At 41.0% G+C, this 23,091-nt stretch overlaps 1 protein-coding gene across 1 annotated transcript in view; it reads right to left on the bottom strand.

The window, feature by feature from the left end:
- Positions 1–23,091, bottom strand: part of RORB (RAR related orphan receptor B) — a 295,916-nt gene that overhangs the window by 18,495 nt on the left and 254,330 nt on the right. The window contains exons 5-8 of the mRNA XM_075318051.1: positions 20,314–20,435; positions 19,237–19,369; positions 14,840–14,947; positions 10,522–10,632 (exon numbers count right to left, since the gene is read on the bottom strand). Coding sequence (XP_075174166.1) covers positions 10,522–10,632; positions 14,840–14,947; positions 19,237–19,369; positions 20,314–20,435 — 474 coding nt within the window. The remainder of the gene's footprint in view (positions 1–10,521; positions 10,633–14,839; positions 14,948–19,236; positions 19,370–20,313; positions 20,436–23,091) is intronic.

Below are 23,091 nucleotides of genomic sequence, written 5' to 3'. Positions count from 1 at the left end.
CTGTGTGTGACATCCAGCAACGACCTGGCCCCTGCTGTGAGGTTGCCGGTCGTTGCTGAATGTCCAGCTTCATTTTTTGGTCGTCACTCTCCCGCTGTGACACACACATCGCTGTGTGTGACAGCGAGAGAGCGACGAAATGAAGCGAGCAGAGAGCAGGAGCCGGCGTCTGGCAGCTGCGGTAAGCTGTAACCAGCGTAAACATCGGGTAACCAAGGGAAGACCTTTCCCTGGTTACCCGATATTTACCTTCGTTACCAGCCTCCGCCCTTGCTGCCAGCGCCGGCTCCTGCTCTGTGCACATATAGCTGCAGTACACATCGGGTAATTAACCCGATGTATACTGTAGCAAGGAGAGCAAGGAGCCAGCGCTAAGCAGTGTGCGGGGCTCCCTGCTCTCTGCACTGTGACATGTAGCTGCAGTACACATCGGGTTAATTAACCCGATGTGTACTGTACCTAGGAGAGCAAGGGGCCAGCGCTAAGCGCGGCTCCCTGCTCTCTGCACATGTAGCACAGTGTCGTTATGATCGCTGCTGCGTCGCTGTGTTTGACAGCTAAGCAGCGATCATAACAGCGACTTACAAGGTCGCTGTTACGTCACAGAAAATGGTGACGTAACAGCGACGTCGTTGTTGCTGTCGCTTAGTGTGAACCCAGCTTAAGAAACCGCAAGGGACTGATGCAATTCACAATCAGCAGGCATTCCACAAATCAGCAGACCAAAGGGGTCACGGGACAGTCTCACATGAAACAATGACTCATGTACCTTGGCTTGCAGAACAAAGGAATGGTACAGCTGGCATAATTAGGAATAGTTCACAAGTGGGCAGATGCTGAGTTGTCATATCAACTAACTTCATTCGCTTTCAATAGAGCATTATTGCAGACACAAGCTCACTAGTTTCTCATCTGCTACTTTCAATAGAGCATAGTTGCTGTCACATGCCAACTAGTCTTTCATCTGCTTCTCTCAATAGAGCATAGTTACTATCACATGCCGACTAGTCTTTCATCTGCTTCTCTCAATAGAGCATAGTTACTATCACATGCCGACTAGTCTTTCATCTGCTTCTCTCAATAGAGCATAGTTACTATCACATGCCGACTAGTCTTTCATCTGCTTCTCTCAATAGAACTCTATGCTTCTTTCCATTTCCACATAGTTGCAGTCACAGGCTGACTCGATTGTCATAAGAATCTAGTTGGCAAGTTACTGCAGATATGATAACATAACCAAAGGCAATTGCCCTCAATGTTGCTCTAGCCAGTTGCCTACTATTCCACCTATTTTTTTTTTATCAACCCCTAAACTGTGGTCTTGATAAAATTAGAATATTTTCTGACCACAATTTTCCAAATGCTTGGATTTTAGAAATAAAGTTGAGGAACATAGGCATCAACATATGTCACCTGAAGACACAACCATGCAACAACCTAAAGTCTCTGCTTTCTTATAGAATAATACTTGTGATTTACATACTTTTTACATTTTTTTCTAGTAAGTTTATACATACATGATAAAGGATTAGGCTTAATTAAAACCAGGGCAATAGGCAAAATAAATGTATAGGAAAGACTGGATTAGTACTCTGACTTCACTTGGATTATAAATTCTGGTCTCTCAGAAGGAACATTTTTCAGTCAGCTAAATGAAAATGCACCGTGACAGTCTGTGGTTAAACAATTTAATCATAAGAATATCCCCAGAAGGATTCCCTTTCACTCCCTGTCTCTAATGCTTTCTAGTTAGCAACAAGGAAAGAGGATTTGATGTAAGAAGACTGGAGACTTAGAACAAATGTATTGACAAAAAGAAGGATGGTGTAACTCTGCAGAGAGAACAGCGCCTATTGTTCTAACAGTCTGGGATGCATTTACAGCACTCTTCTAGACATCCGAAAGACAAGACACTGAAATGGAGGTTATTTTGTGTTGTAGATAATTAAGAACAATGTACAAACAAGCATCAGAACATAATTTTCTGCTTTTAGTCAATATCTAAAAGCTGGAGCAGACTAAAGGTCCCTTTACACACTGCAACATCGCTAGCGATATCGCTGTAACGTCACCGGTTTTGTGACGTAATAGCGACCTCCCCAGCAACCTGGTCCCCGCTGTGAAGTCACTGATTGCTACAAATCTTTCAGGACCATTTTTTGGTTCTTTGTTTCCCGCTGCGCAGCATGCATCGGTGTGTTTGACACCGTAACAACGACATCATTAGCGACTTTAGAACCCAGCCCTTAGGCGTGCTATAGCGTTTCCTTTCCCTTGCTATGTGACACGTCCCCAACGACCACCGAGGTCGTTCTGCAGGTCCGTATCGCTGCTGCGTCGTTGGCCAGATCTGTCTGTTTGACAGCTCATCAGCGACTTTCCAGCGATCCCGGCCAAGTCGGGATCGCTGGTGGGATCGCTAGAAAGTCTCAGTATGTAAAGGGGCCTTAAGGAGGTTAAAGGAAACCTGTCACCAAGTTTACGGTATCCCATCTCAGATTAGGATTGTCTAGGGGCATAGACCATGATTCCAGCAATGTATCACTTACTTTACTGGGTACTAAAGTTTTGATTAAATTTTTCTATCTGCTGCAGATCTGCCAGTTCTCTGAATGCCGAGCTCTTTATACCCCGCAAACTCCACTGATCGGCAGCTTTCTGCTGATATACAGTGTACACAGAAAGCTGCCAATCACTGGTGTGGGGTTATAAAGTGATCACTGCTAGATCTACAGCAGATAAAAAGTGATTTTATCAAAACTATGCACTAAGAATCCTAGTAAGTGACACATCACTGGAATCAGGCAGATTACCTTTAATCTGAAGGTCTGAGGAGGTGCACACAGACAGTCATATTTGTATGCACTAGGTGCTACTTTAGTACCAAAAATATTCATAATCAGATGCTGGTAAGCAGTCACAGATGTGACAAATATCAGAATGTGTATGTACTATTAATTCTCACAAGATGTGATCTTTATTCCTGATGTAACTGGCAGCTCCCCCACCTTATACACTGACACCAGAAGTAAAACTGCAAGTTTATCGTGAACGAGCATCCTTAAAAACGCTTGTTCAACGATTATCTTGCTTGTTAACAGTCTGCTGATCACCCGATGAATGAGTAAAACGCTTGTTCATTAGGTGAAATAATCTTTTTCGCAGCGTAAAAAATCATTTCCAGCAGTGGAGTGTTTACTTTGGTCATCTTGTATAGACAGGCATTTCAACAGCAGACGATTGGCAAAAGTTTCCCGATTGGTTTACCGACCCTATAACTTTTCATGCTGCTCCATGAACTTAAACAAGTGCTCACCCCAAATATTTCACCAACAGTGTGGAGCCTGCTGTCACTTGAATATTCGAGGCTTTATATGGTAGATCAAGGATCCTAAGATCCAGTCCTTCTATTTTATTCCACACAAGCAATTACATTCATGATGGATTACATTTTGTCCTTAGCAGTTAAAATGATAAATATCCAGTTCGGCCATTTCTGATATATCTTAGTGTTCTACATTGTTGTACATTCAAGGTGACGTCCATTATTGAAAGCTATTAGTGCCCAAAGGTATTGCCACCCACAAAACATGTATGTTCTTTAAATTTGTGCTGCTATACAATATAACATGAGAATGTGTTAATGTGTCATTCAAGCTTTATGAAAATCCAGCTGACTGTTACATTAAGGGTAAACTGATTAAATTTGCTGATGACACAAAGCTAGGAGGAATAGCTAATACTAGAGAAGAGAGAGAGAGAGAGAGGATTCAACAAGATCTAAACAAGCTGGAACAGCAACTAATAGAATGGTTTTTAACAGGGAGAAATCCAAAGTCATACATCTTGGCAAGAATAATGAAAAGAGCATATGCAGCATGGGAGGAATAGAGCTATCCAACAGCATGTGTGAAAAAGACTTATGGGTACTTTGCACACTACGACAACACAAGCCGATTGCTGCGATGCCGAGCGCGATAGTCCCCGTCCCCGTCGCAGCTGCGATATCGTGTGATAGCTGCCGTAGCGAACATTATCGCTACGGCAGCTTCACATGCACTTACCTGCCCTGCGATGTCGCTCTGGCCGGCAAACCGCCTCCTTCCTAAGGGGGCGGGTCGTGCGGCATCACAGCGATGTCACACGGCAGGCGGCCAATAGAAGCAGAGGGGCGGAGATGAGCGGGACGTAAACAACCCGCCCACCTCCTTCCTTTCTCATTGCAGCCGTGACGCAGGTAAGGTGATATTCCTCGCTCCTGCGGCTTCACACACAGCGATGTGTGCTGCCACAGGAATGAGGAGCAACATCGTAACATCGGTCCTTCCGAAATTATGGAAATGACCGACACTACACTGATGATACGATTTCGACGCTTTTGCGCTTGTTAATCGTATTAAAAATGATTTACACACTCCGATGTCGACAGCGATGCCGGATGTGCGTCACTTTCGATTTGACCCCACCGACATCGCACCTGCGATGTCGTAGTGTGCAAAGTACCCCTAAGGTATACTAATAGATCACAGACTGAACATGAGTCAACAGTGTGATGCAGCAGCAAAAAAGGCAAACACAGCCCTGTGATTTATTAACAGAAGCAAACAGTCTAGATCACGTGAGGTCATTATCCTCCTTTACTCCTCTTTGGTCAGACCTCATCTGGAATATTGTGTCCAGTTCTGGGCACCACATTTTAAAAAAGACATCAACAAACTGGAACAAGTTCAGAGAAGAGTGACCAGAATGGTGACTGGTTTGCACACCATGTCCTATGAGGAACGGTTAGGATTGTTTAGCTAACAAAAGAGAAGACTGAGAGGAGACTTAATAGCTGTCTACAAATATCTTAAAGGCTGTCACACTGTAGAGGTATCAGTTTTATTCTCATTTTCAGAAGGAAAGACTAGAAGCAATGGGATGAAACTGATGGGGAGGAGACACAGATTGGATATTAGAAAAAACCTTTTAACAGTGAGGGTGATGAATGAGTGGAACAGGCTGCCATGAGAGGTTGTGAGTTCTCCTTCAATGGAAGTCTTTAAAAAGCGGTTGAACGGACATCTGTCTGGGATGATTTATTGAATCCTGCTTTGAGCAGGGGGTTGGACTAGGTGACCCAGGAGGTCCATTCCAACTCTAATATTCTATGATTCTATGACTACACTGGTACAATCTGTAATGGTTACCATAACTGTATAAGTAAGTGAGATGTCTAAGAAATTGCAAAACTAGGAAACTTAATCGAGTTGTCTGATCACTTCATATAAAATAAAACAAACAAACAAATTCTCAGAATGATATAAAGTAAATAAAATAATATTTTACAGATCCCCATCAGTTCGGGTTCCACCACTTTATGGGTTCCTTAGTGGTCTCTGTATTTCCTACACATGTCAATCACTGACAGCAGCCACATGTCCCCCACCAGTCTCTACTTTCTGCTCCATTTGGATGGATATGTCAATGCAGCAGCCAATCACTGGTTCAAGTGGTTTCTGAATGAAGCAGGAAGCTCATACAAGGATGGGGCTTTAGCATGGGATTGCAAAGGTGAGCATAATTTATTTTTAGTTTTCACTATTCTGAGAGTTTTTAAAAATATATTATATGCTCATCATCACCAAACAAGATGACATCCTATGGTAAGAGCATAAATATCTATACATACAGTGTGTTCACCCATATCCTGTCCACAACCATTAACTTGAGAACGGCGGCAGCTATAGGCATAGAAGTGGTGTCTAGGTATAGTAAAGTAGCCATGCGCTATGCAATGAAACCACCTATGGTGTCACCTGGTGGAAAACAATGGAGTTAGAATTTTTACCTTGAAAATGGAATGAAAAAAAAGTAAATGAAAAAATTGTAGGGCATCATCAATTCAATATGAATCGACACCTTGCATACAGAAATGCTATGACATGAAACCCATGACCGCCCCAAAATATTGAATGCTGGTCACGCATATGACGCTCATTTAACTTTGATGCTCAAAGTGGCCACCATCAGCTGCAATGCACATCTGGACTCTGGACAGCATACTGTATCTTGCTGCATGTTGTGCAATATGGTAGATGACACATTTGCACAAGCTTCTGTAATACGTCGTTGTAGGTCCTGCAATGTTGGTGGAGGGGTCGCATAAACCTGCTGTTGGATGTGACCTCACAGAAAGAAGTCCAATGGGGTTAGGTCAGGTGAGCGTGGAGGTCACTCCACGCAGCCACCATACCCAATGACTTGTAGGAAGGTCTCCATGAGGTATCGCTTCACGTTCGCAGCCTTGTGAGTTTTACACGTTCTAATCATAGCATTTCTGTATGCAAGGTGTCAATTTGTATTGAATTGATGATGCCCTATAACTTTGTAATTCACTTTTTTTCTCTATCTCGTTCCGTTTTCGAGATAAAAATGCTAACTCCGTTGTTTTCAACCAGGTGGCGCAATAGGTGGTTTCATTGTGTAGCGCATTGCTACTTTACTATACCTAGACACCACTTCTATGCCTATAGTTGCCGCCGTTTTCAAGTTAATGGCAGTGGACAGGATATGGGTGGACACACTGTATATAGATACAGTATATACAGTATATTGTATGTATATACAGTCATAGCTGAAAATGTTGGCAGCCTTGAAATTGTTCCAGAAAATGAAGTATTTCTCCGAGAAAATGATTACAATTACACATGTTTTGTCATACATGTTTATCTCCTTTTTGTGTATTGGAACAACACAAAAACGGAGGAAAAAAGGGAAATTGCTTGTGAGGACTTGAGGACCAAAGTTGTTGAAAAATATCAACAATCTCACGGTTACAAGTCTATCTACAGAAATCTTGATGTTTTTTTTTTATGGTGTGCAGCATAATCAATCTCACTGGAGATGGAAAACAGAGAAAAATTGATGAAAGGTTGCAACACAGGATAGTTTAAATGATAAATATGCAGCTCCAATCAAGTTAAAAAGAAATTCAAGCTGTCCTGTAGGTTTAAGGTGCATCGGTGTCAGCGCGAACTATCTACCGACATTTGAATGAAATGAAACGCTATGGCAGGAGATCCAAAAGAACCCCTTTACCGACACAGAGACTAAACTGCAGTTTACCAAAGCATATGTGGGTAAGCCAAAATCCTTTTGGTAGAGCATCTTTTGGACTGATGAGACCAAGATAGAGCTTTACTGAAAACAGAATGAGGCCTACAAAGTAAAGAACACAGTGCTTACAGTCAAATATGGTGGAGTTTCAAAGATGCTGTGGGATTGTTTTGCTGCCTCTGTCACTGGGTGCCTTGACTGTGTGCAAGGCATCCTGAAATCTGAAGATTACCAAAGGATTTCTGGTCGCAAACTAGTACCAAGTGTCAGAAAACTGGGTTAGCATCATAGGTCATGGGTCTTCCAGAAAGACGATGACCCCAAACATACTCAAGAAGTACCCAGAAATGGATGGAAAGACAGTTCTGCAGTGGCTAGCAATGTGTCCAGATCTAAATCCCATTGAGCTCCTGTGGAGAGATCTTAAAATTGCTGTTGGGAGAAGGCGCCTTCAAATATGAGAGACCTGGAGCAGTCTGCAAATGAAGAGCGGTAAAAAAAATTCCAGTTGAGACATATAAGAAGGTTGAGGATGGTTATAGGAAGCGAATGATTGCAGTTATTTATTCCAAAGGGTGTGCAACCAAATATTAAGTTATTAATTTTGTCTGTCCCATTTTTGGAGGTTTGTGTAAAACTATGTCCAATTTGCCTTTGATTCTCTATTTTTTGCATTGTTCCAATAAACAAAAAGGAAATAAATATGTATATAACAAAACATGTGTAATTGCAATAATTTTCTGGGAGAAATACTTCATTTTCTGGCAAAATTTCAAGGGTGCAAACACTTTCGGCCATAACTGCATAGATATACTTGCCCTCATTGGTCTAGTGGTATGATTGTCGCTTTGGGTGCAAGAGGTCCTGGGTTTGTATCCCAGACAAAGATCATGGACTGTGACAGCCTGTTGGGCTGCGACCAGTAGTTTGTTCCAATGCTGGAAGATGCCTACATGTATAGATATACCGCACATCAAAAATTCAGTCCATGAAAGTGCTGTAGAACCTTAGGCGGGCTTTACACGCTGCGACATCGCTAGCAATTGCTGGCGATGTCGATTGCACCCGCCCCCGTCGTACGGCTGATATGTGTTGATCGCTGCCGTAGCGAATATCATCGCTACGGCAGCGTCACACGCACATACCTGCTCTGCTACGTTGCTGTGACCGGTGAACCACCTCCTTTCTTCAGCGTCACAGCGACGGCACAGCAGCGTCACTGAACTGCCGCCCAATAGAAAAGGAGGGGAGGAGATGAGTGGCCGGAATATGCCGCCCACCTCCTTCCTTCCTCCTTTTCTGGTGGATGCAGGTAAGGAGATGTTTGTCGTTCCAGCGGCGTCACACATAGCAAAGTGTGCTGCCGCAGGAACGACAAACAACATTGTACCTGCAGCAGCACCGATATTATGGAAATGAACGACGTGCCAACAAGCAACGATTTTGCACGTTTTTGCGCTTGTTGATTGTCGCTCATTTGTGTCACACGCTGCGATGTCGCTACCGGCGCCGGATGTGCGTCACTAACGACGTGACCCTGACGATATATCGGCAGCGATGTTGCAGCGTGTAAAGTACCCCTTAGAGCAGAGGATTCCACCTCAGGCTGGCTATATCTTTTTATTCGATTGTGTGTGCCTCACCAAACAAGCAAGGAGCATCATTTTGGTCAGTATTGCTATCCTTTAAAAATGAACCAGAAGGGAGTGGGTGGTTGTGTAACGAGATCATAGCTCTCCTGTCTTAGTATTACGGGGTTGATGGAGCATGAACCAACACCAGTATGTAAGAGGGTACCATCTTCCAGACACAATGTGAATAATTGCACTTATTTGTACAATCACAATCTGGGGTCCTCATGTATCACTTTCAAGTCCTTACCTAAATATTAGAATATGTTAATTTGTTGATGGGTTCTGTTCTTAAACCTAAAGGTCTCCACTGATGAGGTGTATGTTAGGTGTATTCTGGTAGAAGGAGGAAACCACAGCATACTTCTAATAGTGAATTAAGACTGGTCATGGACTCCTGGCAATACTATTGTGGTGCCCCTGAGGCTTCAGTCGCCACAGGGTACTGCACCTCGCTTAAGGTTCTGTATTCATCTTGGATGTGGAGGAGGTCATCCCCGGTAACACCACAACTAACACATAACACGGGGGTTCTATCACTGGGACCGGGCTAGGGTTGAAGCTGGGGTAGCCATCATGAGGTATGGGACCTCATGCCTACTAGTCAGGAACCCGGAAGGCAGGGCTTCTACAAGGAGAAGTTAGGAGCCATCAGACACACAATAGTCACTCAGCACCGGACAGTGTTCATGTGAGGTCGCACTTGGAAGAAACAGCAAACAATGAACAGTTCGGGGCCCGTGGTCTGGAGCTGGAGGCTCGAACCAGGTTCTTAGGAAAAGAAGGGGAATCCCAGGGTTCACGGGGAGTGCAGCAGGCACCCATGACCCGTTCCACAGCCCAGGAGCTGGGGTGGAGGGAGACCACAGAAAGGAGACTAACAGAGGGGACCGCCGGTCACGACCTCCGAGGTATCCGGGATCGACTGGAGCCCATCACAGCGGGGATCGGCACTTTCCCACGGCTGTAGGTGTGAGCAGTGAGTAAAGATACCTTGAACTGCACCGCTGGTGTCGACCCGTTATTACCAGTACCCACACCATCGCGCCTCAAGCGCTATCGGCGTTTGAGAGACTACTACCACCACCATCCTCCCTGGGGCACAGCTTTGCCTGTGGAGAGCTGAACCATCTGAGCTACGTTGTCATCCGCCCCAGCAGAGAAGCCCTGCAGCGGCGGCTAATATTGGCTGCACACCACAGGTGGCGTCACGAACAACAACCCCCATCATCCCCATCCCCAGCTATTTTATTGACACCCGGGGTCACGGAACCGAGCAAGGCCACCGTGGCGTCCCAGGAGAAGCACCACAGCCCAGCGACGAGTAATCTCCGACCCCGTGGGCGTGTCACTATAATATTTTATGAGAGCCTACAGTCTCAGTTTGCCTGAGTCCTCTGTAACTTCAGCCAGAAGGACCAAAAGGACCAAAGTCAACCTAAATATATGGTGCAGCCAATAGTTTTGGAACATGGCTAACGCATTGCTGACTTGGCTTGGTAGTAGGTAACGCCACTGAGATCCATAGAGGTGCACTCAGCATAAACTGTTTCAGGTGGAGTCTTGCAGTTTTTCAATCCTCACCTTTAGCAATGTGCATATGAAGGGAACAATAAAGCCGTTTACAGAGAGGATGCTTTATTCTGATCTTTATACTTTCCTATCAAGCCAAGACATTATTCGTCAGGTTATCACGTTCTTGTGAAGCTTAAGGCTGCTACTGAGAATTTGTCATACATACTTTGATTACGATATGAACAAGACATTTTCAGGTTAGGATCAGAATGAGTACCTGGTGATATCAGTACAGCCGCAGAAAACAAGGCAATTTCCTCCTCCGTCAGCTGAAGTGAACATAAACTCTTTGCAAAGTCAAATGCTTCATTCACTAAATCATCCGAACCTGCAGGCCAAGCAAAGCAGAGTGAGAACTGGATGCTAATCGCTGTGCAATTCTACTTGGAACGCAGCTTGTAGTCCTGCCAGGGAACAGGTGCTACTAGAAAATAGTATTATGGTTAGTTACAATTTCAGATTTTCAATCAACATCATGTGGAGAGATAGAATAAAAAGACTAGATCTAATTGTCTTTTAAAACAGAATTTATTTTATGTCTATATTATACTCTTTTAGCAGCGGTAATATTAACTCATGAACGCGCAGCTCTGTTGAGCAGTGCTTTGATTCCAGTGTAATTGGCTGAATAATTGAATTGATAATTAGTATGATAATAATGCATATCGGAACTGCAAAGGCTCCTCACAATTGCCTAGTGGAGGCCAAAAGTACATACACAGAATTGTACTGTAAAGTAAAGCTCTGAGGATGATATATAATAGCTTATTAAAAAAATTGTGCACAACTATGTATTAAAAACTATCAACTATAGTCTGTTATCTAAATGAATCACAGTTAAATGTTTCCGATCACCAAACAAATATAAATATTAGACAAAGATAACACACGTAAACACAAAATGCAGTTTATAAATGAAGGTCTTTATCATTAATGGAAAGAGAAATCCAAACCTGCAAGGCCCTCTGTGAAAAAGTAATTGTATCTCCCCCCTAAAACATACATTTATCACATCTATTGGAAGATGAGTTCAATTTCCATAGCCACACCCAGGCCTGATTACTGATTACAGGCCTGTTCTCAATCAAGAAATCACTTAAATAGGACCTGCCTGTCAAAGTGAAGTAGACCAAAAGAACCTCAAAAGCTAGACATCATGCCGTGATCCAAAATAATTCAGGAACATATGAGAAACAAAGTAATTGTGATCTATCAGTCTGGAAAAGGTTATAAAGCCATTTCTAAAGCTTTGCGACTCCAGCGAACCACAATGAGAGCCATTATCCACAAATGGTGAAAACATGGAACAGTGGTGAATCTTCCCAGGAGTGGCCGGAAAACCAAAATTATCCCAAGAGCGCAGTGACAACTCATCAAGGAAGTCACAACAGATCCCACATAAACACCCAAAGAACTGCAGGCCTCACTTGCCTCAGTTAAGGTCAATGTTCATGACTCCACCATAAGAAAGAGACTGGGCAAATATGGCCTGCATGGCAAAATTCCAAGACAAAAACCACAGCTGAGCAAAAAGAACCTAAAGGCTCATCTCAGTTTTGCCAAGAAACATCTTGATGATCTCAAAGACTTTTGGAAGAATACTCCGTGAACTGAGAAGACAAAAGTTGAACTTTTTGAAAGGTGTATGTACCATTACATCTGGCGTAGAAGTAACACAGTATTTCAGAAAAGTAACAGTATACCAACAATAAAATATGGTGGTGGTAATGTGATGGTCTGGGGCTGTTTAGCTGCTTCAGGACCTGGAAAACGTGCTGTGGTAATTGGAACCATGAATTCTGCTGTGTACCAAAAATCCTGAAGGAGAATGTCCGGCCATCTGTTTGTGACCTCAACTTGAAGCGCTCTTGGATTATGCAGCAGGACAATGATCCAGAGTCCACCTCTGAATGGCTTAAGAAAAACAAAATTAAGTCTTTAGAGTGGCCTAGTCACAGTCCTGACTTTAATCCTATTGAGATGCTGTAGCATGAGCTTAAAAGGTGATTCATGCTCGGAAACCCTCCAATGTGGCTGAATTACAACAATTCTGCAAAGGTGAGTGGCCAAAATTCCTGAAGACCATTGTAAAAGACTAAGGCCATGTGCCCATGGGACAACATACCCACGGACTTTGCTGCAGGTTTGTCCGCAGGTTAACCACAGCTGCTCCCCAGAATCTGCAGCTATTCTTTGCTGCAGAATTCGAGCATTTTTGTTGCGGTAAACCTGAGGTACGAGTGCGTATATGCCTGCGGAAATCCCGCCCTCTATCTCCATAGTGGAAAGGCGGGATATCCGCAGATATTTCCGCATGAATAATTGACATGCAGTTACGTGCAGCTGCGGGACACCCGCAGCATATTCCACAGCTGCACATACCGCATCATTGATACAGCACTCCCTAAATCCCATAGGATAACATGGGAAGTGTCTGTACTTGCATAAACCTGCGGATTTATCTGGAAAATCCAGATAAATCCGCAGGTTTTCAGCGGCAAAATCCACGGGTACGTTGTCTCGTGGGCACATAGCCTCATTGTTAGTTATTGCAAATAGTTGATTGCAGTTGTTGCTGCTAAAGGTGGCCCAACCAGTTATTAGGTTTAGGGAGCATTCACTTTTTTACATGGGGCCATATAGTTTTGGATTTCTTTTTCCCTTAATAATAAAGACCTTCGTTCACAAACTGCATTTTGTGTTTACTTGTGTTATTTTTGTCTAATATTTAAATTTGCTTGGTGACCTGAAATGTTTAGGTGTAACAAACATGCAAAAGAATAATAAATCAGGAAGGGGACAAACACTTTTTCATACCACTGTATATAGTATATAAAAAAATGAGTACACCGCTCACATTGTAAATATTTTATTATATCTTTTCATGGGACCACACAGAAGATATGACACTTTGATATAATGTAAAGTAGTCAGTGTACAACTTGTATAACAGTGTAAATTTAGTGTGTCCTCTAAATAAGTCAACACACAACCATTAATGTCTAAACCGCTGGCAACAAAAGTGTGTACACCCTTAAGTAAAAATGATCACAATGTGCCCAGTTAACCATTTTCTCTCCCCAGTGTCATGTGACTCATTAGTGTTTCAAGGTCTCAGTTGTGTTAAATTTGGTGTTATCTCTCACACACTCTCTCATACTGGTCACTGAATGTTCAACATGGCACCTCATGGCAAAGAACTCTCTGAGGATCTGAAAAAAAGATTAAGATGCACTAGGCTATAACAAGATTGCCAACACCCTGAAACTGAGCTGCAGCATTGTGACCAAGACCATACAGTGGTTAACAAGACAGGTTAAACTCAGAATAGTCCTCGCCATTGTCGACTGAAGAAATTGAGTGGACGTGCTCAGAGTTATATGCAGAGGTTGTTTATTCAAAGTAGATGTATGATTGCTGTCAGCAGTGCTGCAGAGGTTAAAGGGGTGGGGGGCAGCATGTCAGTACTGAGACCATATGCCACACACTGCATCAAATTGCTCCCATGAAAAAATATAATAAAATATTTACAAAAATGTGAGGGGTGTATTCATTTTTATAATGTAATTTATACAGAATGACATATAAGTTTAATATGATTCCCAAATTCTATCGGTTTAATATAGATAGACCATATTATTCTAGTATAGATTGTTTCTATGAGGCACTACGCTGCTGATTTGTTCCCGTAAGTGACCCTCACAATTTTATTGCAAGTTCAATGTCAGGAGGGTGATATGGCTCAGTGTCCAATCACAAGGGCTAATCAACAGACCAATCAAATGAGGGATCCGGCAGACATTGAGCTCTTCCCAGTGTTTCATCACTTTTGCTAACAATGATGTAATTTATAGTTACTACCATAATGCACTTTTTAACTGATGTTTTATGTTTTCAGCTGACTGATTTCCTGATCATTTTCCATAGTAAATCCTAGTTTCCCTCTTATTACTGACTATCCTTTCTGTCTTTGATTCTAAATAACCACATATCTTCTGACCTGGTTATCTCTGACTACATCTTTGGATGGATGAATTTTGGTCTTGCCCTTATATCTCTGGTTTCAATGAGGGCATATTCTTCCGACAGCTCACTCCACCAGTCAGCAGCTTCTCCATTGACATGTCCTGGGGCGCCAGAACCTCCATAGAGCATAAAGCAAAGCTGGCACATGATTATGGTGCCCAAACTGCAGGCAGTATGAAGCAAAGTCTGGTACAATTGCAGGCAGGTATATTTTTCTCTAAAATGCTGATAGCAGATAGGTAGAATCTGCTAGGACTGTGCCATGTAATTGACAGGTCTCTCCCATAGTGACAGCAACATACATTTCATATTTGAAACATATTTATTTTTAGATAACCCTTCTATAATGTAAGTTGGATACACATTTTGCGAAATATTTTCTTTTTTGTATCAATTTTCCCCTTTATCCACAATGATTACATAATTTAGCCTATTTTTTTAGGGCATGGTATAGATAGTAAGAAAACATAATGTGAACAATACATAAATGTGTACAAATAAGCAGTTACCTAATGACTTGAACATCTGCATTCCTCCATATTTTCCTTCAAAAAGAACAGTGTTGTTTAATGGATTGAAGGCACGGCACATTCTTACTAGAACTACTTCCAAACAGCCTGGCAAATGAAAGAACAAAGAGGGTCAAATACAATAGGAATGTAATGGCTGCCAAAAATTGTGCATCTTCCTACATAAGATATGATTTTTTATGTTCTTTTTGGGGCAACCTGTTATAGTTCTAATTTAAAAAAATAGTTGGAATGGCTAAATTATTTTTTTAGACATACTGTTACCTTCTGGTTCTTTTTTTAGGGTTAAGCTGAAACATATTTTCATCCTAAATGCCTAGCTATTGAATGCCATAATCTAATTTATTGTCTATTATACTTTATTTAAAAAATTCTCTATCCTTCTCTCACTACTTTATCTAACTGCCTTCTTTTTTACTACTTTTTTATGATGCTTCTTTTGAGAATCCCAGTGCAAGCTAGAATACTTAAATGAAGCATCATAACTCCATTGATTAGTCCCTGCTCTACTCAGGATACATTGGTTGTTCTTTCTGAGAGATGCTTACGTGATTTTTGTCAATGTGCACAGTGTGCTTTATCACCATCTCTGATTAGAAGAAAGGAGCCACAAGAAAAGGTCACTGTCACTGCTTGTTGTAAGAATACCCGATGTGCAGAGACCAGCACCACCCCCACAAGTGACATCACTTGTGGGGGTGGCGCTGGTTTTTGCACATCGGTATTCTTACAATGTGCACTCACAGTGTGCTCTCCTGCTGGCTCATTACTTCTGATGAGACTCAGCACAGAGTGCACTGTCACTGTGCATATTGCATAGTGACAAGAATCTACTTAGCTTCTGTCGCAAATGACAACTGATATATGCTCAGTACAGCAGAGATTAGCCCAGTCCCTGAGACTATGTCACTAATGATGCTTTATTCCAGGTAGGGGGCAAAGGCTGTGACAGTGACTGTAGCCTCTGCTCCCTGATGACGATTTGTTTGAGTATTCCAGAACGCATTGAGATTCGTAAACAAAGCATCTAAAAAAAAGAAGTGGTAAAAAAAATAATAAAGCAGTTAGATAATGTAGTCAGAAAAAGGATAGGGAATTTCTAACTAAAATATATTAGAAAATGTACTAGATGACTATATGCAAACTGTAGTACAACTGAGACTGTCGACCACAAAGGGGGGTGGGGGAGTTGGATCTTTTTGTAGCTATAGTCTTGGTTCTTACTTTGTTATACAAAAATGTTTGTTAATTTTGAAAACTTAATAAAAAATTATCTGAATTAAAAAATATACATATATTAGAAAACAGATTGGATTATGTCATTAAATACATAAGCATTTAAGATAAAAATGAAATTGTTTTTCAGCATATCACATTAATTGGTCAGAAATTCTACAACAGAACGTGAAATTTAGATTTAGGAATTAGCCAAGCATTGCATGAAAAGTTGAGGGCGCTGGAGCTCGGTGACCCCTTCACTCAAGTATATACAACTCTATTAAGTTTTGCATTTGAGTCAAATATAAAAGCATAGCTTGAGTGAGAGTGGGTGGGAAATGCAACCAAAACGCACAAAAGAAGTGACATGCTGCTTTTTGAAAAGCATCGATTTTGTCAAATATTTGGCATCCAAAACGCTGCATTTCAAAAAGCAACGTGTGCATGGAATTTGCAGACTTCTCATAGACTTTGCTGGGGAAGCACAACACATGCATTTTGACAATGAAACGCTGCAGTTTGAAATGCAGCCAAAACGCTGGAAAAATGCACACGTGCGCACACAGCCTTAAGATTGTCAATTCCTATCGGTGACTTGGTCGCGCCTCGCAAGTTTAAACTGTTTTCCCATGTTACAAACAGAAACAGCTTTGCTTCTGCAGAAATGGAGTAGTGGCAGGTACAAAGCATTCAGACTAGCTTCACAACTGGGTTTACAGGCTGTATAACACAGGTTGCAAGTGTGTGACTTGCCTAGGAACCTGGCCACGTCTAGTTTGAAACAAGCAGCAAACAATAAAATTAAAAGTTCCTCTGTTCTTGAGAATGGAGAGGATTTTTAACAATAAGTATCACTTATAAAGGACACGGGTGTGCTCAGCCAAGCTAAGCGTTCCTATATATGGGGGAGCCTGGGGAGAATGATCATTCGGCAGACAGCTATTTTATGTGTATGGTATGGTGACCTTTAGATCATTGATAGCAAAATCATTTTCTAAAGTATATGTGTTACCCTTCTCTTGTTACTGTTAGGCTACGTTCTCACGTTTTTATTGCGCTTCTGAAGCTGCATATTTTTGCTGCGGCAGAAACACTACACAGACACAAAAAACGCATTGTCAAAAACACATGAAGCAAAAATCACATACAAAGGCGCAATGCAAAAATGTAAGTAAACTAAGATGCAGAAATTCTACAACGTCAAAAACCCAATAAATACTGATGGTGGGAATGTAGCCTAATTTATTACTACTAAGAGACCTCTTAGCATACACTTGTATAAACATTCTGCTATGGAACACACATAGCAATATGGAAGCATTATTATTATTATTATTATTATTATGGTGTATAAAAGCCATGCTATGTCCAGATAGAGCTGCAATAATTATGAATATGAATTACGGCCGAGCGTTGTGCAGTTTGCAATATTAATGTCATATTCAGAAAAACACGACTTATTATTGCAACAAGCTGTTTATCGTTCTCTGGAGATGAGTAGAATATGACCTTTCTCCAAAGAGGCATTTCACATCTTGAGTCCCTTTTGCACATGTCACACACAACAAAGCATTTTATCATGTCAACAGTTTCATGAAAATGAGACTTTAGATCACTTAATTGCTTATTAGAGCTCAATGTCCTGTAGACGGGCACCTCCGTGTGCTATTACTGCTGTTGGCATTGCAGGTTCCAAAGGTGGGAAGATTTTGTTGATATCTATGAGATATCTGCCTTTCTATGGCCAATTACATTTGTTGTACCATAAAAAAGCGCCTTAGTATACACTAATCAATTGAATACTGAATTATTATACGATTCTCTTGGATTGTTTCTATATATTTATAGGTAATGTTAAAGGGTTATTCCCATCTCCAAGATCCTACCCCAAAATGTAGTAGATGTCAAAATATCTTCAATTAGAAATATAGTATAATTGTCCTGATATAGTTACATGTCTTACCTCATGTGTAGGGCATTGCAGCTTAGGTATGCATGGTTAAGACCATGAGCAACTAACTGACAAACTAACTGTGACTACCGTGTTTTTCCAAAAATAAGACCTCCCCCAAAAATAAGCCCTAACAGGGATTTTCAGTATTTTCAGAGCAAGGCTTAAATATAAGCCATACCTCGATAATAAGCCCTAGTCGCGGTTCAATAATGAAGTGTCTATGCAGCTAAAAAAGTTAAAGACACTGCTGGACACTTCTTGACTTCTTCTTTACTTATAGACCGCAGACAACCCGAAATCATACTCACCAGACTCTCACATCCAGACACATCAGATCTCACACCCGCACACATCAGATCACGCAGACAATCACCCATCAGATCGCACACACACACTCACCACATCCAATGATACTGATTTCTTCTGGCCGGCAGAATCCTGAGACGCAGTGCAGTGGAGCGCAAGGACCTGCGGCTGCGGATGGAATGATTACAGGACCTGCGATACGTAACTTCCTCCTATCTTCCCCTGTGGCCGGAGGCATTCTGTACCACCGGATGTGGTAAGTGAGTAATGAGTGTGTGTGTGATCTGATCTGTGATTTTGTGTGTGATCTGATGTATGTGAGTGTGTCGGCCAGATGCAGGGGAGGATGGCATGTAGCATACCTGCTGGGAGGGCTTCCCAGAGGTCACAGGGAGGACCTGGGAGCCACGCAGACGTCCAAGGTCTGGTAAGTATGAGTCTCCTGGGAAGAGGGGAGTCTGCTTTTTTGGGGGGGTAAACTTACACCCAACCATGTTCCTCTAAGAATAAAACATACTCCAAAAATAAGCCCTAGCGCTTTTTTGAGGGGGGGGGATGTATGAGACAGTGTCTTATTTTTGGAAAAAGCATGGATACCTCAACTACAATGCCTGCACATGAAGTAAGAGACATGGCTACATCAGGAGAACTATACTACATTTCTGAGTGTGGGTATGTGCTAATATTATTATTATTACATCTACTACATATTGGAATATGATGATAGGACCTTGGAGATGGGAATAACCATTTAAATGCATATATTTTTGCAGCAAAAGACAACCACTGGGGGAGCACACTGAGGACATATAAATATTAGCATGTCTAACAAATGACCGATATACCACCCCGTCATCGCAATTACTAATGATAAAACGAGTAAATGCCATCTACTTACCTGACTTAAGTAGCAATATTTGATCATTCTGGCAAAGTTCCATAAAGCCTGTTATTCGCTTTGCGAACTCCACAACATACTGTATTGCATGGGTAATCTGGATGGCACACTGTTGCCACAAAGCTTCTCTTGACTGCAATACAAACAGATAATAATTAGAAGAAAAAAGCAAGTTCAGTTGGGTCTGTGGTTTAGATGATATAAGTTACTTTCCATATTGATTTTCCAATAAATCACCATCTTAAATATAAATCTCCGTATATAGTTGGGTCTCTTTAAAGAGGGTCGTTATTCCCCCAAACGGCATCTAAGCATATGATACTTGCGCCATCTACACAGGTACTTCATCTAAGCTCAGTGATTGACTTCCGTAACGTTGATGTGACATCACTGCTGCAGTCAATCAGCTAAGACTGAAGCAGCGGTGAGAGGCAGAGACCCCAGGAGTATGAATAATTGCTCAGTTTTGTTTTCACTGAACCTATGGGGAAATCGTTTTTTGAAACGACTTTTTAAGGATAAGATCATAACGATGAAAAATGTCCCAATAGCCTTTTCATCAGAGGTCACATTTTGGATGGTATTTTCAGTGAATAGCTCTGATGGCGGCCGGTGTAAATGTATATAGTGCTTCAGACACTATCAGATCTATAGGAATAAACAATAATATATACAAATATAAGATCTGTCTGGATGTTTTCTTCATATGAGAACCCCCTCTCCGCCAGGATAAGACCAGACTTTCTCCTACATCTTTAGAAACCTGATTTATTGGACTGTTGTAAACGTGAATAAACTGAGGAGATGGATGCTGGTTAATCAAATGTACATAGATACAATGTGACATTTTCAGTGGGTTTTGAATCTGAATATTTCTCAGAAAGCCTTATGGGCCTTGATATTTTACAATTGACATAACTGTCTGGAAGAGTGCAATTCACCATGGCAACTTTTACTGGTGTCGTGAATTGGGCACAACATAAGCCTTGTAGCACAGCTGGCAATAGGCACATTTCTAGCTGTCTTATTACATAGAATTTTAGGAATAAATATCACCAGGCTTTACTGATACCATACCTTGCTCTGGTATACTTTAATTTCTTCATATGAATGAGTCTGCCAAGCTAATTGATGAAGCTCGTCCACTGTGTACTGACACGTCTCCAAATGGGACTTGATGATATTTTGTGCAACTCGATCTGTGAAAATTATGTAAATTAAATAATCAGTATACAAATATGTGCAAAAAAAAAATCAATGTCATTGTCCCGTATGAAAAGAAATCATTTTTACATCTAATAATATAGTAATGTGTTCATGATTACCTTGGTATCACAAACTGCTTGTAAAGTTATACATATGTACATAGACTTCCATAATTGCCAATATCAATGAGGTGGAAAACTGTTATGAGTAGATAACCTCTAAACAACCTACGATGCACATTAACCACTTAAATGGCGCTGTCAATCTCTATGGCTATATAGTTACATAGGTTGAAAAAAGACCTGGGTTCATTTAGTTCAACCTCTCTCCACCAATTATACATTTTGCCACAAAATCATTTGTAACCGACAATGTTGTGTTTCCCGAGGAAATCATCAAGCCCTTATAGTATCTACCATTACTACCTCTTGTAGTAGGGCATTCCACAGTCTGACTGCTCTAACTGTAAAGAACCCTTTCCTATTTAGGTGTCGGAATCGCTTTTCTTCCACTCACAGTTAGTGCCCCTGGTCTATGATGACTGTGTGAAACAGTCACCAGTTTCAGATGACTCTCCACAACATAACAGCAGGACATTGATGGATTACCAGGGCAGTTATGAACCTGCTGAACGCCCCTATAACTGCCATGTTAGTTTGGAACTGAGCTTTATGAAAGGAGTGAGCTTCATAGGAGGCCACAATTTTCATAAATATGACAATACTGTGGCACTGCAGCATATAGTAAAAGTGATCAGGCAACTACAAGTTCAAGTCCCCTAAGAGTAGTAAGAAATAACCCCAAAAAAATAAAAGAAATGTCTTACAAATATAAAATAACTAGAAATAGGCTCGATGCTATCGCATCGGTAGGGCGGTGCCCGGAAGCTGTTGTGATGTGTATGTCACCGCAGCTTCCGGGCACGAACTGCACGTGCGCAAGAAGCAAAGGCGTCACCGCTCTTCCCATGCAGGTGCAGTACCAGCCGCGGCTTACTACTGCGCGTGTGTGGGAAGAGCAGTGACGTCACCGCTACTTGCACACGCGTAGTTCATGCCCGGAAGCTGCGGTGACGTGTATGACACTTGTGTAGGCGCAGTTTGAACTGCGCCTGTGAAACTGGCAGTGCCGTGGTGCATGCCGGAATAGGATTACAGAAACTGGCGATTATGTATGTATATATAAAAATGTGATCATCCCTCATTCCCCATTAAATATCAAAAAAATGTAAAATATAAAAGAATACAGATATCTTCTATTCTCATATCTCAAACAGTCAGGTCTAACAAATTATAAAATTAAAAAAAAAAGCGAAACAGCAAAAAAAAAAAAAGAGATTGAAAAGCCAGAATTTCAGTTTTTCAGTTGTCACATTTCTATAAAAATGCAATAAAAAGCAAACAAAATGTTCTATAAACCCAAAAATTGTACTGATAAATATGACAGCTTTCACACAAAAAATAAGACTTCATATAACAATTATAGATGGGAAAATTACTGGTTTCAGAATATGGCGACAGAAAATAATTAAAAAAAAATTCAGGATTTGTTTTCACCCTTAAAATAACAAACAAACTGGACATATTTAGTTTTAACATGAATGAAATGATCTGAAGAATCATATTGCCAGGTTATTTTTACCACCCAATGAAACGTGTAAAAACAAACACAAATAATTACAGAACTGCATGGTTTTTTTTGCGAATTCCCAGCACTTTGAATTTTTTCCCCCATTATAGTACATTGCATGGTACGTTGAATAATGTGATTCAATAGTACAACTTTTCCTATCAACACAAGCCCGTTATGATGACGGATAAATAAAAAAGTTATGGGTTTTGGAAAAAGGAAATAAAAAATTTAAAGCACGAAAATGAAAAATTCCTGGGTTGTTAAGGGCTTCATTTGTCTAAAAATGATAAAAATCTGCTTTTTAATGTGTATTTCACAAGTGTATTAAGTATTAAGACAATAGTAAAAACATAATCCATACATTTTAAAGATGAGACATGTAAATCTCAGATTATAATACTGACCAAATGTAAATATTATAATGATATTATTGATAGCTATCACGGTCCATTTTTCCTCATGGACTTTTTTCATTATGGACCTTTTTTAATCATGGACTTTTTTCCACCTGTTATAATGTATTACTGTGTACAATACTTATGATATAGCCTGATAATAAAAAAGCCTTATTCTGAAAATTCTGGGCACTATTTAATATGTGGGTTTACATATAGGGTCAAGACCTATTAAAGGCACTCTTTTTTTAGTTTTTAAACTCATTTTTTTAAATACCTACATCTAAATCATTTAATAGCGCTAAAAGAATCAGCAGATGCGTGATTTCATGGTTATATATTAGACAGTTAAAACTTAAAGCAACACTCTAGTGTTTTTTATAATCTCCCACTGGAGTGATGCTTTAAATGTAAGTCCCCTGACACCTATCTTATACTCACCCTCTGCTGACTTCACGGCTGCTCTGGTCAATCTCTGGTGATTTGTGACCTGTCGACAAGCTCCACTGTTTGCTGGAGTGCACCAGAGGTCGCAACTCAATGTAAGTCTATGAGGGCCTTGTTCTGGCTCTCATAGACTTGTATTGAGAGTGACAAAAGTTACGTGCACCGGATGAAGCCA

This window comes from Anomaloglossus baeobatrachus, chromosome 1 (genome assembly GCF_048569485.1).
Source record: "Anomaloglossus baeobatrachus isolate aAnoBae1 chromosome 1, aAnoBae1.hap1, whole genome shotgun sequence".
NCBI lineage: Eukaryota > Metazoa > Chordata > Amphibia > Anura > Aromobatidae > Anomaloglossus > Anomaloglossus baeobatrachus.
The sequence above is the reverse complement of the archived record's forward strand: the minus strand, read 5'-3'. Positions and strand labels throughout refer to the sequence as shown.